The sequence below is a fragment of the Aquarana catesbeiana genome, linkage group LG02 (assembly GCF_042186555.1).
Source record: "Aquarana catesbeiana isolate 2022-GZ linkage group LG02, ASM4218655v1, whole genome shotgun sequence".
NCBI classification, from domain to species: Eukaryota; Metazoa; Chordata; class Amphibia; order Anura; family Ranidae; genus Aquarana; species Aquarana catesbeiana.
In genome coordinates, this window is record NC_133325.1 from 395,448,753 (window position 1) to 395,467,897 (window position 19,145).

Consider the following 19,145-nt stretch of genomic DNA (forward strand, 5'->3'; position numbering starts at 1 on the left):
TCTTTTTCGTATTTGAGCCTTTGGTACGCACGGCGCTGCAGAGATGAGGAGCTTATTTTTGGTGGTTGATTAATCCATGTGGCACTGAGTTATTTGAAAGTGGTAGACAAGAGCCTCCATTATCTTTGGGAGTATCCAAGAATCTACCTGTTCATGCTTGTTTGACCTTTTGCAGTGAAGGTCAAACCACAAGGTGAAAGCACACCATGGGTCGATTGCTGATGGAGGTGTCACCTTAATAGATTCACTATTAATACAGCATATTTTCAGCATATTTTGTAGACTTTATCACATATACACCATTTTCTTAGTCTTTTATTTGGACTTTATCACTGACCATTTTGGATGGTATATGGCTACATAGTTATAATTGTACCTGTTAATCACAGGCTATTCAGCTATTTGTGTGGACTTCATCACAGATTATTTTGGACATTATTAAAGACATATTGTAACATTGTTGTTTATTTCACTGATTTATTAGAGTGTTTTCTTTCATTTTCAGTTGCTGCACACTGCATATCTTTTACTTTTATTTTTTTTGTGCGCAACACTTTTTATATATAGATATTTTTCTGTTTCAATATGTTTATTGAGTTTTTGAGTAAACAAGAGAATCATAAACAAGCTTGTTGATCGCCCACGCAGGGGCTAGAGATGTGTAAAAATTACCAATGATCAATATCGTTTACAATTATCCTATGACATAGTGAAAATAGGGGATGGTATCAAAAAATGACTACTGCATAAAATGTCATGTCCCCAAATTTGTTGCCGAAGGGGAGGCTCTTCTCCAGCAACCCCCCTCCATAGGAGGCAACGGTAGGAGCTAGAATAGTGAGAAACAAGAAAGCGAGAAGAGCAAAGAGGCAGAGAGAGGGAGTCATAGATAGGAGAGGGGGGAAAGGGAATGGGAGAAATCGGATGCGGGAGCCCCACAGAAGAGAGTCAGACAAGGCCCAAACAGGATGCTTGAAGTGTGGGGAACTCATAAGAGATCCATGGTTCCCAAATTTTGAGAAATTTGGCATGTGAGTCATTCACAATACTGGACATTTGTTCCTGAAGTAACATAGCTGTCATGCGTGTCCTCACCCTTTGGAAAGCTACTCATTGGGTCTTCCAGGCTTGAGCTATAGTTCTAAAAGAATGAATCCGCGCTTAGGACAGAGTAAGAGCTGCTGCCTATCTCTAATTAGTACCCCTAAGGGTCTAATTTTACAATAGATAAGTAGAATGAGAACGTGGATGGCGCTGCTCTTAATGCTAATTACTGGGTGCAATAAAAGAGAATAGAATATCCCAGGATTCACACTGAATAGAAATAACTTTGATATATAAAACCTCCAACAATATCAAACCATACTAAAAATTTTTGGCTGAGAAATAGGCCAAGTAATCATGGATAAGCAAATTAAACAAACTCACCAGTAATCACAAAATTAGGTGTGTTCCCCCTATGGGGTATGAGTGTCATCCAGAGTGAAAATATATACCAAGGTGAGAAAATATAAATGAAAGGATCCCTAGTTGTAGAGAATTAAAGTAAAACAGTGCAAACCAAAAATCAGTGTAAGAAAGGGAAAAATCAAAAAATAAAAATAACTTTTAACCCAAAAGTATTGGGACAAAATGGCACCAAAGGATATTCAAAAGTATTGGAACATTAATAAGAAAAGATATATTTGTTGTGCAAATGTGGTTAGTGCAGTATCTACATATCCCCTTCCGTGTTTATATGCAGGAAATCTTACAAATAATATTGTTTGACCCCAATATTCAAAAGTATTGAGACAGAAAATGTGTGGTGTGTCCTTATATGCGGGACGTGAGTTGTTCTTCAATGTGATAATCAAATACTAGTAAGACCTCTTCACAAAATTATATTTCAGATCACAACACCAAAAAAAATTTTTTATACATGTAATAATATCTTTTATAAATATCAAATACTATGGTTAGTATATAAGAAGTTCATATATCAAATCCAACCAAAATTAATGTTGTTAACCAAATAGGAAAACAGAGTTCAGCTGAGAGTGTTATTTTTTCACCCCAAACAGGTTACACCGTGGTGACTTCTGTGCAGTATTTTCATAAGGTGACTTGGAGTGCTCGCCCCCCTCTGCTACCCCACTCACCAGAATTAATCACCCCTGCAGGGGTACCGAGCAACAAAGTGGGTGCCTCAGGGCGAGAGATGTTCACTTCCAGGGCGCTTCCTTTTCCTATGTTGTATGCGATCCTTAGGGCTGTTCCGGGATAACTGTGAGCTCTGACATAACCATTCTACTCCAGCAGTAAGCCACCTAAAACTGTTAAACACTCCAGGAGTCCAGAGTAAAGAGAAACACAAGGGGCTGCCTTCGTGAAGTATGTCAAAGTATTTATTCCTTAGAAGTAAATCCAATCCAAACAATACAATCCAATATGACATAAAAAACAGCGCTGAGAGCAAGGAGGGAGCCAGCAGCGAGTGTACAAGCGTGCGTCCCAGCTTGCGTTCCAGCGTCCACTTCCGGGTATGACGTGTGAGCGTGACTCCGCCTTGGGCCTCTTTCTTCTTCTTGCCTCCTCGCTTTCCTCTTGCCTGTTTTCTCTTTCTGTGTGTCTGTGTGTGGGTCCCGTGTCTGTTCCATGTTGGTAATCCCTCATAGTTTCGATCCGGGGATTTTTGTCGTAGTCTTGGTACATGTTGCGGTCTCTTCTCCTCCTTGGACTCCAGTACCGGTCTTCCTGCCTTGGTCCTACTTCCGTATTCCGTCCCCTCCATCCATAATTCCTGTACGGGATACGTACGGGATACCCAGGTAATGGAAGAGGGGAAGATGGAAGGAAGTTTTTTCCCAGAGTCACCTACCAAGACAAACCCCCAGGCAGATGGAGACCACGTATCCCGTACAGGAATTATGGATGGAGGGGACGGAATACGGAAGTAGGACCAAGGCAGGAAGACCGGTACTGGAGTCCAAGGAGGAGAAGAGACCGCAACATGTACCAAGACTACGACAAAAATCCCCGGATCGAAACTATGAGGGATTACCAACATGGAACAGACACGGGACCCACACACAGACACACAGAAAGAGAAAACAGGCAAGAGGAAAGCGAGGAGGCAAGAAGAAGAAAGAGGCCCAAGGCGGAGTCACGCTCACACGTCATACCCGGAAGTGGACGCTGGAACGCAAGCTGGGACGCACGCTTGTACACTCGCTGCTGGCTCCCTCCTTGCTCTCAGCGCTGTTTTTTATGTCATATTGGATTGTATTGTTTGGATTGGATTTACTTCTAAGGAATAAATACTTTGACATACTTCACGAAGGCAGCCCCTTGTGTTTCTCTTTACTCTGGACTCCTGGAGTGTTTAACAGTTTTAGGTGGCTTACTGCTGGAGTAGAATGGTTATGTCAGAGCTCACAGTTATCCCGGAACAGCCCTAAGGATCGCATACAACATAGGAAAAGGAAGCGCCCTGGAAGTGAACATCTCTCGCCCTGAGGCACCCACTTTGTTGCTCGGTACCCCTGCAGGGGTGATTAATTCTGGTGAGTGGGGTAGCAGAGGGGGGCGAGCACTCCAAGTCACCTTATGAAAATACTGCACAGAAGTCACCACGGTGTAACCTGTTTGGGGTGAAAAAATAACACTCTCAGCTGAACTCTGTTTTCCTATTAGGTTAACAACATTAATTTTGGTTGGATTTGATATATGAACTTCTTATATACTAACCATAGTATTTGATATTTATAAAAGATATTATTACATGTATAAAAAAATTTTTTTGGTGTTGTGATCTGAAATATAATTTTGTGAAGAGGTCTTACTAGTATTTGATTATCACATTGAAGAACAACTCACGTCCCGCATATAAGGACACACCACACATTTTCTGTCTCAATACTTTTGAATATTGGGGTCAAACAATATTATTTGTAAGATTTCCTGCATATAAACACGGAAGGGGATATGTAGATACTGCACTAACCACATTTGCACAACAAATATATCTTTTCTTATTAATGTCCCAATACTTTTGAATATCCTTTGGTGCCATTTTGTCCCAATACTTTTGGGTTAAAAGTTATTTTTATTTTTTGATTTTTCCCTTTCTTACACTGATTTTTGGTTTGCACTGTTTTACTTTAATTCTCTACAACTAGGGATCCTTTCATTTATATTTTCTCACCTTGGTATATATTTTCACTCTGGATGACACTCATACCCCATAGGGGGAACACACCTAATTTTGTGATTACTGGTGAGTTTGTTTAATTTGCTTATCCATGATTACTTGGCCTATTTCTCAGCCAAAAATTTTTAGTATGGTTTGATATTGTTGGAGGTTTTATATATCAAAGTTATTTCTATTCAGTGTGAATCCTGGGATATTCTATTCTCTTTTATTGCACCCAGTAATTAGCATTAAGAGCAGCGCCATCCACGTTCTCATTCTACTTATCTATTGAGCTATAGTTCGTTTAGCCACTATAAAAAGGTAAGTGGCCAGCTTCTGCTGTGGTGCGAACAAACCAGGTATTGGACAATGTAATAGGGCTAGCTTAGCGTCCCTTCAGATTGTTAGATGGAAAAGTGTCTGCAGTAAGCCAAAAACCCTAGCGATAATGCTCTCTAGCTGGTGCATTGTGTGTTTCTGAAATTGTCTCCCAGGAAAGAAAGGAGCGGGAGGAAAGAAAGTTTTGAACCCGTGAGTAGCCATGAGAGAGCCACCAAGAGAATGCCTGAGGCTCCTCAAGGCCTGGGGGGAAAAGAGGCTCAGGGGGGGTGCAATTTACGTGGTCGCGTGGAGCATGGTCAACGGGGAAACCTGCGCCGCTGTATAGTACTTAGAGACATTGGGGACCCCCAGGCCTCCTTGTAGTCTATGGGTATAAACGGTAGATCTAGGAACTCTAGGGCGCATATATGCGCCCAGATAAATTGAAGGATACTGTTCTGCAAAAGTCGAAGAAAGAAAGAGGGCACTCTAACTGGCAGAGTGTGAAGGTAATAGAGAACTTTGGGCAGAATCGTCACTTTAGCTGCAGAGATCCTTTCTATCCATGAAAGGGTGAGAAATTGCCATGAGTGCATGAGGGTGGTCAAGGCATGCAACAAGGGGTAGTAGTTGGCAGAGAACAAAGAAGAGTAGAAAGCCGTTAGTTTGATGCCTAAATATTCAAGTAAGTGAGATGCCCAATAATACAGGAAATGTTCTTGAAGATGCTGCACAACATCCATAGAGAGGTTGACGTTCAGCACTGTGGTTTTGGGGGAATTAATTTGAAGGCTAGAGATGGCTGAAAATCGGTCTAACACAAATTGCAGGTTGGGAAGGGAGCTGAGTGAGTTTGACACAATCAGAAGCGCATCATCTGCAAAAAATTGGCTTATACTGTGCTCCAGCATAAGGGACTCCCGAAATGTCAATGTTGGCCCTGATCACCGCCGCCAATGGCTCCAGCGCCAAGATAAAGAGCGCTGGGGACAGGGGGTAGCCTTGCCTAGTACCCCGAAATATAGGAAAGGAGTCGGAGAAGAAGTCTGCATATTTTACGGATGCTGACGGTGAGTAATAGAGTGCTTGGATCCACGATAGGAAGTGTGTCCCAAATTCCCATCTGGTTAGAACATATTGGAGGTAGTCCCAAGAAAGCGAATTGAACGCTTTATATATATCCAAGGAGAGCAAATGGAGAAGGTGAATTACTTTGCGGACGTTATCTCCTGCTTGACGGCCAGGTACAAAACCCACCTGGTCTCTGTGAATGAGGACCTGAAGGTATTTGTTGACCCGTGTGCTTAGAATTTTCCCCAAAACCTTCAGGTCAACATTCAACAGAGAAATAGGACAAAAAGATTGTGGGTCAGTGGCCTCCTCAGATGACTTGGGGATCATAGAAATGTGAGCCATAAGTGAGCCTGGTGAGGGCCGTGCGCCATCACGCCAAGAGTTGAAATAAGAGGTCAGGTAGGGCGTGAGTAAGGTTGCAAATTTTTTGTAATACAGACCGGGGAAGCCATCCGGGTCCGGGGCTTTGGACAGCTTAAGGGATTTGATAGCTTGGTTGACCACCTCAGAGATAGGTGCGTTCAGGGTGTCTTGGGCCATCGAGGACAACTAAGGAAGACTAAATGTTTGAAAAAAGCTCTCAGCCTTGCCCAGATCAAAAGAATAGGGATGACAGAAAGGAAGCAAAACTAGAGACTATCTTAGACGGGTCCGAGGTAAATCCACCTCCCCTTACCTGCAGCCGAACTGGCTTACATGGGCGCCCCACTGAATTAAGTTTTCAGGCCAACATAGGACCAGGTTTGTTTGCGCTACTATAAAATTTATGTTTGGTCCAGCGTAAGCCTTTTCAGCCTGGGCGGAGAAGAGCAAGTCCAGCTCAGTGGCCAGATTGTCACAGGCCTTTCTATTTGTCGCCGTCGGGTGTGCTTTCCAGGTTGAGTCTGCTACCTCCAACATGGAGGTCAATTCCCGTGCCCGGTGCTCCCTGGTGCATTTCTTACGGGATGCGATTTGAATCAAATGCCCCCTGACTGTCGCCTTGTGGGCTTCCCACAAGGAGACCGGAGACTCAACCGAGCCTACATTTTCAGTAAAGTAAGTTTGGATGTGTGTTTGTACCTGTACACCTGTATCCTGGGTAGTTAAGAGGGATTCATTAATCCGCCAGAGATAGGCTGGACAGGTTAATCCAGTGAGGGTGATTCCAAGAACCAAAGGATCGTGGTCAGACCACGGGGAGGTGGAAAAAATAATCTTGCGCACCAATGGCAGAGAGCTAAGTTGCAGGAACACGTGATGTATTCTGCAAAAACTCTGATGAGGATTAGAGTAGAAGGTGAATTCCCGAGAAGACGGATGAAAGAGAGTGCACAGTGCTTGTTCTTGAGAGGCATCGTGGGATTGAGGCACTTCCCTGGAGCTACGCCTGTCTAGAGTAGAATTGAAGACAGTGTTTTGACATCATAATAAGCAGGCCCTTCTGGTGCCTGGTAACCACTTGAAGCAAGTGTGAAAAAAAAACTCTGCTGAAATGTGTTAGGGGGGTAATAACCCACCAAGGTGACCTCTTGATCCCACAGGGTGCCTTGCAAGAGCAGATATCTACCCGTAGGTTCCGCTAGGGCGGTTGAATGGGAGATTACGCCGGAACGCCATCAGCACCCCTCTGTGTTTCTCTGAGGCAAAGGCCGTGTAAAACACTGGATAATGGGAGGACAAATACCTGGGAGATGAGGATTGGGAGAACCTAGTTTCCTGCAGACAGACTACATCTATGGATTGAGATTTTAAGTGGCGGAAGACCTTTGATCGTTTGGGAGAATTAAACCCATGGATATTTTGTGAGAATAGTTTCAACGCATTGTGAGCCATCTTGGGGGAGAGAAGAAATCATATAATCATAGAAAATTGCACAGGCCAGATACCTACCCTGATCTCCCGATAAGGCTCTCCGAGTCCGAGAGGAGGAAAGGGGGGGGGGGGGGAGAAGAGGGAGAAAGAGAGGGAAGAGAGATGAGAGAAAATCAAGATATTTAGTACACATAATCGCCACACAAGGTGGGCATCGCATCCTAACTGTAGGATACTTGGGGGGTGGCTCTACCACCAACCACGTGGCTTTAAATTGTATGAAATATAACATATAACCGCCCCTGGAGAGGGGGCTAAGAAAAACAAAACAAAAAGGATAAAAAAAGCACAGCTCAAAATTCAGGAACTATGCTAAAGTAAACATAAAAATTAATGCAACGCAGTTCAACCTCTCTGGTCAGGCGTCCCCAAACAAGGAATGCCTGAGGGAGGCTGATGGTAGTCGTCCCTAGCCGTGGCTCCTGCTCCGGGGCGCCACGGAACAGTCAGCGATCTAAACTACCCCCAACGGGGGGGGGGGGGGTGAGGGCCCACCGAGGCACAAGGCACCGATCCAGCTGGAAGACCACTGACAGGGGGGAAGGGGAGGGAAAGGGAGGGGGGGAAGGGGAGGGGGGAGTGGAAGAATTAGAGGAAGTGGGGAGAATAGCAAGTCTTTCAACTAAGTTATTCAAGGATAAAAATAGTGCATGTAATAGTTCTTGACTCAGGCCTCCAAAGAGGCTCTGGTGCCACCTGAGGTACAGCTCCCATCCAACCTCCCAGGCGCCCAGACCCAGTTTAAACGGTAGCAATAAGGCCCAAGTCGAGACCCTGGATTCATCAGGGAGGACCTGAGTAATAACATTAATCCTGGGAGGGCCTGTCGACTGGTAAGGCAACAGGCCAACAAGGGAATATATAGGTGGACTTGCTAAATTGGTCCTTAGTGCTATACAAAAAAGAAAAAAAAAAAGGAAATAAAGGGGTACAGTCATTGCAAATCAAGCAGGAACCATCTACCCAACAGGGGTAAACTACATCTGAGAAGCGAGTAAGTCAGAAGAGGAGTAGCAGGCGGGCTCACCTGTTCCATCATTCATCCTGGGTCGGAGCGAGGGGATCTTGAAGGCAGTGGGGTGCTAGGAAGGGCCCATATAGATATTTTTAAGAATTACACCACTTAGTGCAAGCTCAATTTTGAAGGCTTGTGCTTAGAATTTTTGGTATTTTTATATTCGATCTGCATATAATGTCAGTTGAAGCAACTTGACAAGTTAAACTTTGTTCATAAATAACCCCTTCATTAACCCTTAGCTTTAACCTAAGCAGCCCTAATTGCCTCTTTCCTTACATTCTACCAGTGACAAACTAGGAGTGCAGTGAGAAAGCACATGAAAGCAAATCACACGGAACCTGCCGTACGGTCAAGGAATGTGGGTGTATGAGAGGAGCGAAAATAGGACACATCCTAGAGCAATAGTCCACAGGGCAACAATATATCACAGTACAGATAGACCATCCACAGAATAGGAGTAGCTATATGAGGGGATGCTCCTCAGAGCGGTAATAGAGCATGGGGAGGGATGATCCTTTAGGGCAGAAATATGACAAAACAAGGGTTATCCGTCCTTGGAGTGGAGATATGGCACAGCAAAGGGTTAACCGTTTGTGGAGGGCAAATGTGGCACAGCAAGGGGGAGATACAGGAGGGTCCCAAGACTCGCACTGAGGACTGCTGATGAGGTGGTCCAAGCAGTATTCGGCTTTTCACAAAGGGTCTGCAGTTGCAGGGCCTCAGGCAGGTGCTAGGTCCAGAGAGAGGGAGCCAGGGGAGCTGGCAGGGAGGCAGCTGGACCATGGGGGGCAACTCCTGGAGGCCCGACCTTAGTTTTAGGTTCTCTTAGGCACAGGTAGCATCCAGGGGGCTGGCAGCAAGAGATGTGTGTAATGTTTCCAAAGCCCAGGTAGTTTAGCCAAGACACGATCCTGTGACCCAGGCAATCTGATGCTCAAGATCAGATTGCCTCGGCAATAGGCTTTGCCCCCTTACCGCATGGCCACATCAGGCAGACTGCCGGGGGTTAACTCTTTGTTTCCAGTGGGGTACAGTGCAGGATGTAGAGTGCGCTGTGCCTGGGGGGGAGTCTGTGGCCAGCATGAGGAGATCCACACACCGGCCACAGCAGGGGATCTGATAGAAAAAATAGACCCCACCGCTCCAGGTAGATCCACCGAGATAAATGCCTCACCTCCAGAGAAGAGAGAGCCCCAGGTGCTGGCTAATGCATGTGTAGATAGAAATGGGCGGAAGAACTCTGGACAGCTGCACTCCGATAGAAATTTCTTATGCCTTTTATTGTAGACCACAAAGTACACAGTACAAACCACAGCTGAGTGGTACAGAATAGCAGCTGACGCGTTTCACACTTATACTAAGTGCTTACTCATAGCAGGGGATCTGATAGCCTGGCAGAAACTGTGGGCGAGGTGCCAGGTGTTTTCTGCATGTCTCCACGAATGTATGTGGTATTGGGTGGTGTTAGACGTGCAGGGAGCGGTGGTGGGAAGCCAGGGTGCTGTGACACTACCAGTAATATCTAAACTTTTTTTTTCGACTTTATTTGCTTTGTTAACTAAATTTGTTTTGATTTGAATCATAATTTGAGTTCAATTTTAAATTGGAATACATAAAAAAGAAAAAGCATTGGAAGACCATGTCGCCAAAAGAAAACCTTGTTTGTCTTACAAAAAATAATATATGTATAACTTTATTATCTTAAGTAATAAGTATGTATTGCATGTTGAGCAATTACCTTCTCTACCCCAAAGGTAGTTGTTTGACTGGCAGCAGACCAACCTTGGTTGTATGTGTACTGTCACTTATGTCTGATAGTTACATACCAGTGCAAGAGCTCATTCACACCATCTGCAGAGACCTACACTAGGAAAACCCAGTTCTCTGCAATACACATAGAAAACATTTGTTTTCTATGGGTCTTGTTCACACCAAAACGCCGCTGTGACGTGCGATACGGAACAGTGTGGAATTATGCAGCATGTCTGGAGGAAACTGACAGCACCACTCTACCCTCAGTCTGATAGGCAATTGGGGGGGGGGGAGAGCAGAGTGGTGCCATGTGTCCCGACTGCAGCGCCACAGATGAGGGGGGAAGCAGGAAGAATTGGATGAGGAACCAGGAGAGGGCAATTGGTTCGACGGTGGGGCCATTACAGGAACTGATTTCCTGTTTGTCTCTCTCTGCAGCCAATGAAAGCCATCTTCTCCCCTTCTCCCTGCCGCAAGTTTTCAGTGGCTGCAGGCAGAGACACACAGGAGATTGCATCTTCTAATTGTAATATGTCAGTGAGTGATATCGATACCAATCGTTCACAGTTGTGTGTGTGTGTGTGTGTATATGTATGTGTGTTTCCCCTTTTTTATAAGTGATTGCGCACCCTCTGTTCTTGACAGCATAAGAAACTTCAAGACCTGGGAGAAGCAGCGGTGTACTGATCTTCCATAGTAAATGGCTGTCTGGAGACAGACAGAGATGGAGGGTTGAAGGGGGGGGTGTCAGCACAAATCCAATCATTGTAGTAAAGCAGGCTGAGCTCTCAGCAGTGCCAGAAAACTGACTACGCTGTGCTCTCATGCCTAATGTGGTCAGTTTTTAATAGGAAAGCAGAGGAACTGGTTGGAACACCAGAAAGGAAGCAATACAAAAAGAACAGGATGTTTGTCATACAAGTACATGGTACAGCAGGCACATATCAGGAATATGAAATGTTGGGTTGACATATTCTTTTTATGCTGAACAGCAGATTTTTGTCTAATTTTTGGCTATAGACCTACCTTTAAAAAATAAATGAATTGAAATCTTAACAAGTTACTAATGATTTGCAAGTTTGGGCAGTTCACTGGAAGGTACTAAAACATGCTAACTTTATACTCCAGTCTAAAGAGAAAATAGGCTCGGTTTATGCTATGAACTGCATGTGAATCGCTCAGGAACTGCTCACATTCCTGTGCAATTCACAAGCGATTCAATGCGCTGTGATTTAAGCCCACTCATTTTGCATGGGCTCAAGTCACACCGCATTGCACCAAAGACTTGCATGTACCTTTTTTGGAGCCACACCGCAACTGCATCACATGGTCATTTTGTACCATGTGATCTGGTGCAGGCAAACGCACTGCGTTTGCGACCTGTGTTTGGGGTGTGGGGTGCTAACTTCTTATTGACAGTGGATCGCAAGGGCAGTGAGGTTGGATATGTATATCAAATAGAAATACAGCGCTGTCTAAATGGCACTTCTAGAAGATGTAAGATTGAAGTCCTGTTTGTTCTAGAGCAGTGATGGCGAACCTTGGCACTCCAGATGTTTTGGAACTACATTTCCCATGATGCTCAGCTACACTGCAGAATGCATGAGCATCATGGGAAATGTAGTTCCAAAACATCTGGAGTGCCAAAGTTCGCCATCACTGAGGGTACAACAATTGCGGTCCTGCTGCAGTTTATAATGTGAGATACACACAATAAGTAAAATATCAGGTAAAAGAAACTGCGCTATATAAGACCATATACGTGGTAATAGTTCACTGCAAATAATGTAATGACCTTATCCTGTAAGGGATATATTTACTCCCTAGCAATAGCAGGATTCAAATACCTGGAGAAAATCAATTTACATCACAGTAATCAATCTGAAATGTATTATGCAAATGATCACATGATAAAATCATAAAAGGCAAATGAAGATATTATTGTTCACAAAAATTGTCTGAACTGGTATTGTCGCTGGTCACTGAATGGTCACATTATAGGGATGTCTCATCTTCATAGATAATAATTACTTCAAACAGGAAAACACCATAGGAAAAAGTGATATGGGATAGGAAAGTCCTTCCACCTGGAAAATAACTGCCTCTTACCAGCTGCTCAGATCTCTTTTTTAAGGAGATCAGTTCTGCTTTAGGCTTATAACCCAGCCACAGTCTCTCTGTGTAACCAACAGATGGCAACTTTCCTCCTCTCTGGTCTTTCCTGAATATCTCCCGGTGAGCAGTTAACCCTTATAAGAAAAATGTTCTTCTCCGTGCTCAGGATACTATCAGGTTGCAGCCTTCCCCAAAGGGAACTTACAAATAATAAAAAAAAAAAAAGCAAAAAGTGGGGTGAGTTTCGCTAGTAATGACCCACCCTATTATCCACCTTTTTTGGAGCCACACCGCAACCGCATCACATGGTCATTTTGTACCATGTGATCTGGTGCAGGCAAACGCACTGCGTTTGCGACCTGTGTTTGGGGTGTGGGCTGCTAACTTCTTATTGACAGTGGATCGCAAGGGCAGTGAGGTTGGATATGTGGTTTGGGGAACATGCATGGATTGCAGACTTTCCTGCACTACATTAGTGTGAACCTAAGCTTAATCTGTCAGTTAGTAATTAAAGCATTTGCAATGCAGGGTCATTGTTGAATACCAATCATCACAAACGTGAGTTTTCTGATATGAGTTTTCTAGCTTTAAGATGACCTTGTGGGCTCCCCTTGTTTTAAAAGTGGCCCAAGGTTTTTTCAGCCAGGGGGGAAAGACATCAAACATGAAAGCTAATGTGTATTGCACAATGAAGTGCCTGAGTTTTGGGATACATATTGCACACTGAAGATAGACTAAAAATGGAACCAGGTTCTTGGAGATGCCATCTATGGAAACATCCATTAAGCCATCTTAAAAGGTAAGGTAAGTCCAAGAGTTCAATTTACCAAATCCTTGCATTATTGTATTTACAAGTCTAATTAAAGAAAAGCTGTTAAGAGTAATGATTAGATAGGGAAATGTGGATAATTAAGGTCCTGTGGTGTTCTCCATATGGATTTCTGGGCATTATGTAACGTATGGTGGTCTGATTCATATAAGTGCTAAATAACTGTGTTTTGGACAAATTAACATTTAATACAATTCTGATTCTTTTTCAGGGAACAATCCTATATGGAAAGTGTTGTTACATTTCTCCAAGATGTTGTTCCACAGGTTAGTGCACTAGTTTCACTGCATGTCTTTCTGCTGCTGCAGTATTTCTTTTATCTACAGCAGCAATTACATATCATTAGCCTGATACTTCTTACTGGTGGTAGCCTTTCAGTGGGTTCTTTGTTTTTGAATGGCAGCCTCTTAGGACAGCTGCAACATAATTTTTTTTTTCCCATAAGGTAATCAGAAAACAACTATATAGCAGTTCGTATGGAGTCTGTTCGATTGTGATAATAAGCTGCTTATCAACATTAACACTCTTACTGGTCATTTCCTGATACATTTGGATGATTACCTAATAATGCCTGATGAGACTGGCTAAAGCACGGGTAATTGCTAAGAGCAGGTATCCAGTATGCTGGGTCTTTGCTTTTGTTGACCATATACATGGCAATTTTAAGGCAATGTAAATCGATTTCAAAGATGACCATTTGTTTACACTGTTTGCGCAATTATAAGGCAAGTTGTATTTTTGAGGATTAATTTAATTATTGAACAACTACAGTGCTCTCAGTCAATCCAAAATGTTGATAAACCTCAAACCTGAATATTTAACTAATTAAAAAACTAAAATTTTGCCATCTCACTTGTTTATTGTCATCTGTTAGGCCGGGTTCACAATGGTACGCAACGACAGTCGTACGACTGTCGATCCGACTTTGCCCTGCGACTTCATATCCGACTTCCATCTGGCTTCAGTGAACGGGATCCAACTTTGATCCTGACTACCAGTCTGGTATGAATCTTTAGGGGAAACCCCACACCAAAGTAAAAAAAAAAAACAGGATGGGCCCCCCCCCCCCAAAAAAAAACCATCCCAGACCCTTATTCGAGCATGCAGCCCAGTATGTCACGAAGACCCCCCTCCTGGACCATACTAGGCCACATACCTTCAACATAGGGGGGGTGGGGCTCTGAACCCCCACCCCAATGCACCTTGTCCCCATGCTGATGGGGACAAGGGCCTCTTTCCGAACAACCCTATACAGTGGTTGTCAGGGTCTGCGGGTGCGGGTTATCGGAATCTGGAGGCCCCCTTTAAAAAGGGGGCCCCCCAGATCCCGGCCCCCCATCCTATGTAAATGAGTATGGGGTACATTCTTCACCCAAAAAATGCATCCATATGTATCATATGTACTGTAAATGATAATATAGTTAAAGCAGTTGTTCACAAAAAAATTAAAATAAACCTGCAAGGCAATGGCATAATGTGCTAGTGTGCATTGCATACTAGCACATTATGAAATACTCACCTTGGAACAAAGCCCTCCAGTGCTGTAAAGTCACCGCTGAGAGGGTTGACATATTCCCCCTGTCTTTCTTCCAGGTTCGTGAGCTCCGACAGTGTGATTGGCCGGAGCCGCGAAGATGTCACTCTCGCGCATGTGCATGGGAACACTCAAGATGCATGCAGGGTGAATATCTCCTAAACGGTGCATGTTTAGGAGAGATTCATTTTACCTATATACTTATTATAGGCTTACCTGTAGGTAAAAATTACCAAGCGGGGTTTACAACCGCTTTAAAGGGGTTGTAAAGGTAAAAATTTTTTCACCTTAATGCATTCTATGCATTAAGGTGAAAAAACTTTTGACAATACCACCGCCCCCAGCCCCCCCGTTTTACTTACCTGACGCCTCGAATCTTCGCTGCTCGTTCTCGTCATCTTCATTGCAGCTCAGCCTGGTCGCTGATTGGCTGCAGTGGATGGATTGAAAGCAGCGCAGCCATTGGCTCGCGCTGCTGTCAATCACATCCGATGACGCGGCGCGCCGGGGGGCGGGGCCGAGTGATACAGCGAGCGGCTATAGCCGCCGGCTGTATCACGGGAGCGCGCCCGCAAGCACTCACCACCATGCGAGGGAGCTCGCATTAAGGTGGTTAATGCTTGCGGGGAGGAGCTGAAACAGCCGCCGAGGGACCCCAGAAGACCAGGTTCGGGGCCACTCTGTGCAGAACGAGCTGCACAGTGAAGGTAAGTATAACATGTTTGTTATTTAAAAAAAAAAAAAATCTTACCTTTACAACCCCTTTAAGTCTGCAATTTTACATTGAGCAACATTATTGTGAAATTGTTAGACAATTTTTAGATGCAGCTTTCACAAATTGATGAACCTCTGCCCATCTTTACTTTTGAAACACGCTGGGGTTGATTTATTAAATGTGGAAAGTGCAAAATCTGGTGCAGCTGTGCATGGTAGGTAATCAACTTCTAACTTCAGCTTGTTCAATTAGGCCCCGTTCACACGGGGCAAATCTGCTCAGTAGACTCTGCTAGCTCAGCGGGGATGACAGGTCTCTGCTCACTGTGCAGGGATGGACCTTTCAGAGCCCCATTGTTCTCTATGGGAAGATCGGATGAAAACAAACAGCATGTCCGCTTCCATCTGATCTCATCGGCTGGACAGATAGTGAACTATCGCCATCTGTTTGTTTTGAGTGGATCTTGTCTGATCGGATGGCAGGCGGGTGTCGGTGGACACATCTCCGCTGACATCCGCCTGCCCATACAAGTCAATGGGTGGCCCGCTCAGATCCACCTGGAAAAAGGACAGGCAGATCGTTGCAAGCCGATCGTGTGAAAGGGGCCTAAGGCTTTGACAAAAAAAAAAACCTGATGGCTATTTGTTTCTATGCACAGCTGCACCAGATTTTGCACTCTCCAGTTTTAGTAAATCAACCCCTCTGACTCTCTAAAATGCTCTTATACCCAGTCATGTTTTACTACTCAGCCAAGAATGGGTGGTTACAAACTCATTCTTCATGCTTTGGGCTGGCCATACATGGCTCAGTTTTTCATTCAGACACATGGCTAAACTAAAAAAAGCTGTATCCATTACTCTATTCCCACATTGGAGGTGGATGGGGAAATCCTACCCACTGTGTCATTTTAATCTGACAGCAGGGAGACTCCCCCCTCCATCAGAATACACGGATCAGCGATGCAGCCAATTGGCTTTATGCGATGATTGAGTGAAAATATACCAACAAGCCTGTTCATGAGAAGTTGATCAATAGATCGACTTCTTATAAACAGGAACGGCCATACCTGGATGAAAATTCCATCCATTTATGGCCATCTTTAGTAATGACTTTCTGACAGCACTGCTGAAGTGAGGCACCCTCAGCACTAAAAGGGGACAGCCTATAGAAAACATAAGTAAGTTCTTTTTGTCAGGAGTGCAGCATAAACACACAATGCGGTTTTAATTTTTAACACTAACTTTAGGCATTCTTCTCTGGATTACTAATGCATTGTTTTTGGTCACATTTTAGTTGTGAAAGTTGGTTTTAAAGCGTGATAAATGATCTTGGCTATTTTTCAGGCATATAGTGGCTCACCTACATTGGAAGAAAAAGAAAAAATTGTTTGGGTCCGTTTTGAAAATTCAGATTTAAATGGTGAGTTTAATGTTTTTCTGGATGATGAATGAATTGATAATCTTGGAGCATTTATTTGTTTCTCAATATACTGTAGGTCTCTCTGTAGTTTTCTTACCAGCACTGTAAATTCTTCCTACATATACTATATATATGTTTGGAGAATGGCAGGCTGTGGCTTCCAAGGTTGGAGGTGTCCGATACAAAATTAAAATTTGTATGAAAATGCTATGTGTTTATTAGATTATGGCAAGTGAACCATGATTCTGTGTTGTAAGGACATCTCCCTCTCTACCTGAGTCACAGTTAGAGGATATGGTAGGCATTTTCTTAAATTATAAAAAACATTGTTTATGAAGGATACTGGAAAGACAATATTAGTTTTAAACATTGCATTTCTCAGCAGGCCTCACATGTTTGCATTTTTTTTTTTTTTTAATGTAAAAACTTTTTTTGCAACGTGAATAATGTTATTCTCCTCACTCTTAATCCATTGTAGATGCATACAGGAACATGGAACTTCATGAAATGCATAGCACTGGCAATGACCCTCCTTTGCTTCTCATGATTGGGTATACAGATGGCCTGCAGATCTGGAGCATACCAGTGAGTATATAATTTTGCTGCACTGTTCATTTGGTAAAGAGTGACATTGTAGGTTTTAAAATTACAAAAAGCATGGAATCCAAGAAATATCACAAATCCAAAAAATGGACAGAATGTCCTTTGTGTTAAAATTGGATGCAGACATTTATTTTTTAGCATTCAGGATAAATAATTTGCCTAGTCACAAAAACATGGGGCAGGTGGGTGATAGAGAGGACTTGCTGAGGCTTAGTTTTTTACATAAGGATAAATCTTTAGCTGCATAACGCCAAAAGACTTTTGTTTTAGGTTTCATTCATCAAGAACCACTCTAAATAAGACACTCAGAAAATATTAACACAATGCCAAGCAGACATTAAATAGTCAGACGGGTCCTGGAGATGATGGGGGGTAATTCCTGGAAGACATACCCCACCCCATGAAGCTTTTTCTTTGTCTATGTAGAAACCTGTGTGGAATACATTAGTGGCAGTAGAATTTGTCATAATATTTTAATAAACATAAATGAAAGTAAGAATTAAGATTTTTTTTTTATATAACTTAGCAATTTGGGAGCTAATTGTTGTTGAAGTCATTGTAGCTATGAAAGTATCAGGGCTCACACATGGAAGTTCTTTGGCCATTCTCTTCAATATTGTTTTTTAAATCAACTCCTTTTTTTTTTTTTTTTTTTTTTTTCTTTCCACTTCAGCGAAAATTTTTCTGAGAGACATTATTTCAACTTTATATGTCAAACTTTATCTCTTCTCATTTTTCACATCATTGTGGATTGTTTCCGTCACATCTTTATTGTTTTCCCCTTCTAGGATATTATTTAATAATTTTAAAAATCGACGACAAAACGCCTCCTATAAATATGAACCGACTATTATCTTATTCTCTCTCAGTCCCTCTTATTTCCCCCCACCCCCCCTCCCCCTCCCCTGTGTTTGGTCCGTTCCTTTATGTTATTTATTTATCCACTTGGCTCTGCACCTATTCTTTCTTTTATCTTATCTAAATAAATGTCTGAGACTTTGTATTTTTTCCAACTTTCCCATCTACTATTATCCCTTTTCTCTCCTCCTTCCATTTTGTAGTGATAATCTATTTCCTTTAGCCAGTTTCTAATGTCTGGTTTTCCACTTTTTAGCCAATTCTTGGAAATTAAGGCCTTGGCCGCATTCAGGAGGTTAGGTACTATTGATTTTCTATATTGTTTCTTAGGTTTATTATAGATATGGAAGAGGCAAGTCCAGATGTTTTGTTCTATTTCTTCTTCAGTTATTTCTTTTATGTTATTTAACACTTCCTTCCAGTACTCCATTATTATTGGGCATTCCCACCATATGTGTATGATCGTTGCTATTTGGCCACATTTTCTCCAACACAAGGAGGTTCTATCTTGATGGAATCTGTGTATTCTTCCTGGGGTCATATACCATCTTGATACCAGTTTATAATTCATTTCAATAGTCTTCATGTCCCAGGCCTTATTATATCCCATTTCTATCATTTTTTCCACTTTTTGGTTATCTATTTTTATATTCATTTCTTTTTCCCATTGATTTATGTATTCTGGTCTTTCTTCTGCTTCCAAATCTGTCAGTGTACTATAAATTTTTGATGTTCCGTTTTTCAATGGTATTTCATTGCTACATAGCTTTTCCAGTGCGGTTAATTTCGTTTCGTCTCTCAGTGGGTGTGGTATTGTGCTTACTAAGTGCCTTAGTTGATTATAATTCCATTCATTCATCTTCCATCCATTCCTTTCCT

At 42.9% G+C, this 19,145-nt stretch overlaps 1 protein-coding gene across 4 annotated transcripts in view; it reads left to right on the forward strand.

Moving 5' to 3' along the window:
• Positions 1 to 19,145, forward strand: part of BCAS3 (BCAS3 microtubule associated cell migration factor) — a 1,663,284-nt gene that overhangs the window by 19,454 nt on the left and 1,624,685 nt on the right. For all 4 annotated transcript variants that reach the window (XM_073615250.1, XM_073615251.1, XM_073615252.1 and 1 more), the window contains exons 3-5: positions 13,349 to 13,403; positions 16,730 to 16,805; positions 17,284 to 17,390. In XM_073615250.1, the coding sequence (XP_073471351.1) occupies positions 13,349 to 13,403; positions 16,730 to 16,805; positions 17,284 to 17,390 (238 nt within the window). The remainder of the gene's footprint in view (positions 1 to 13,348; positions 13,404 to 16,729; positions 16,806 to 17,283; positions 17,391 to 19,145) is intronic.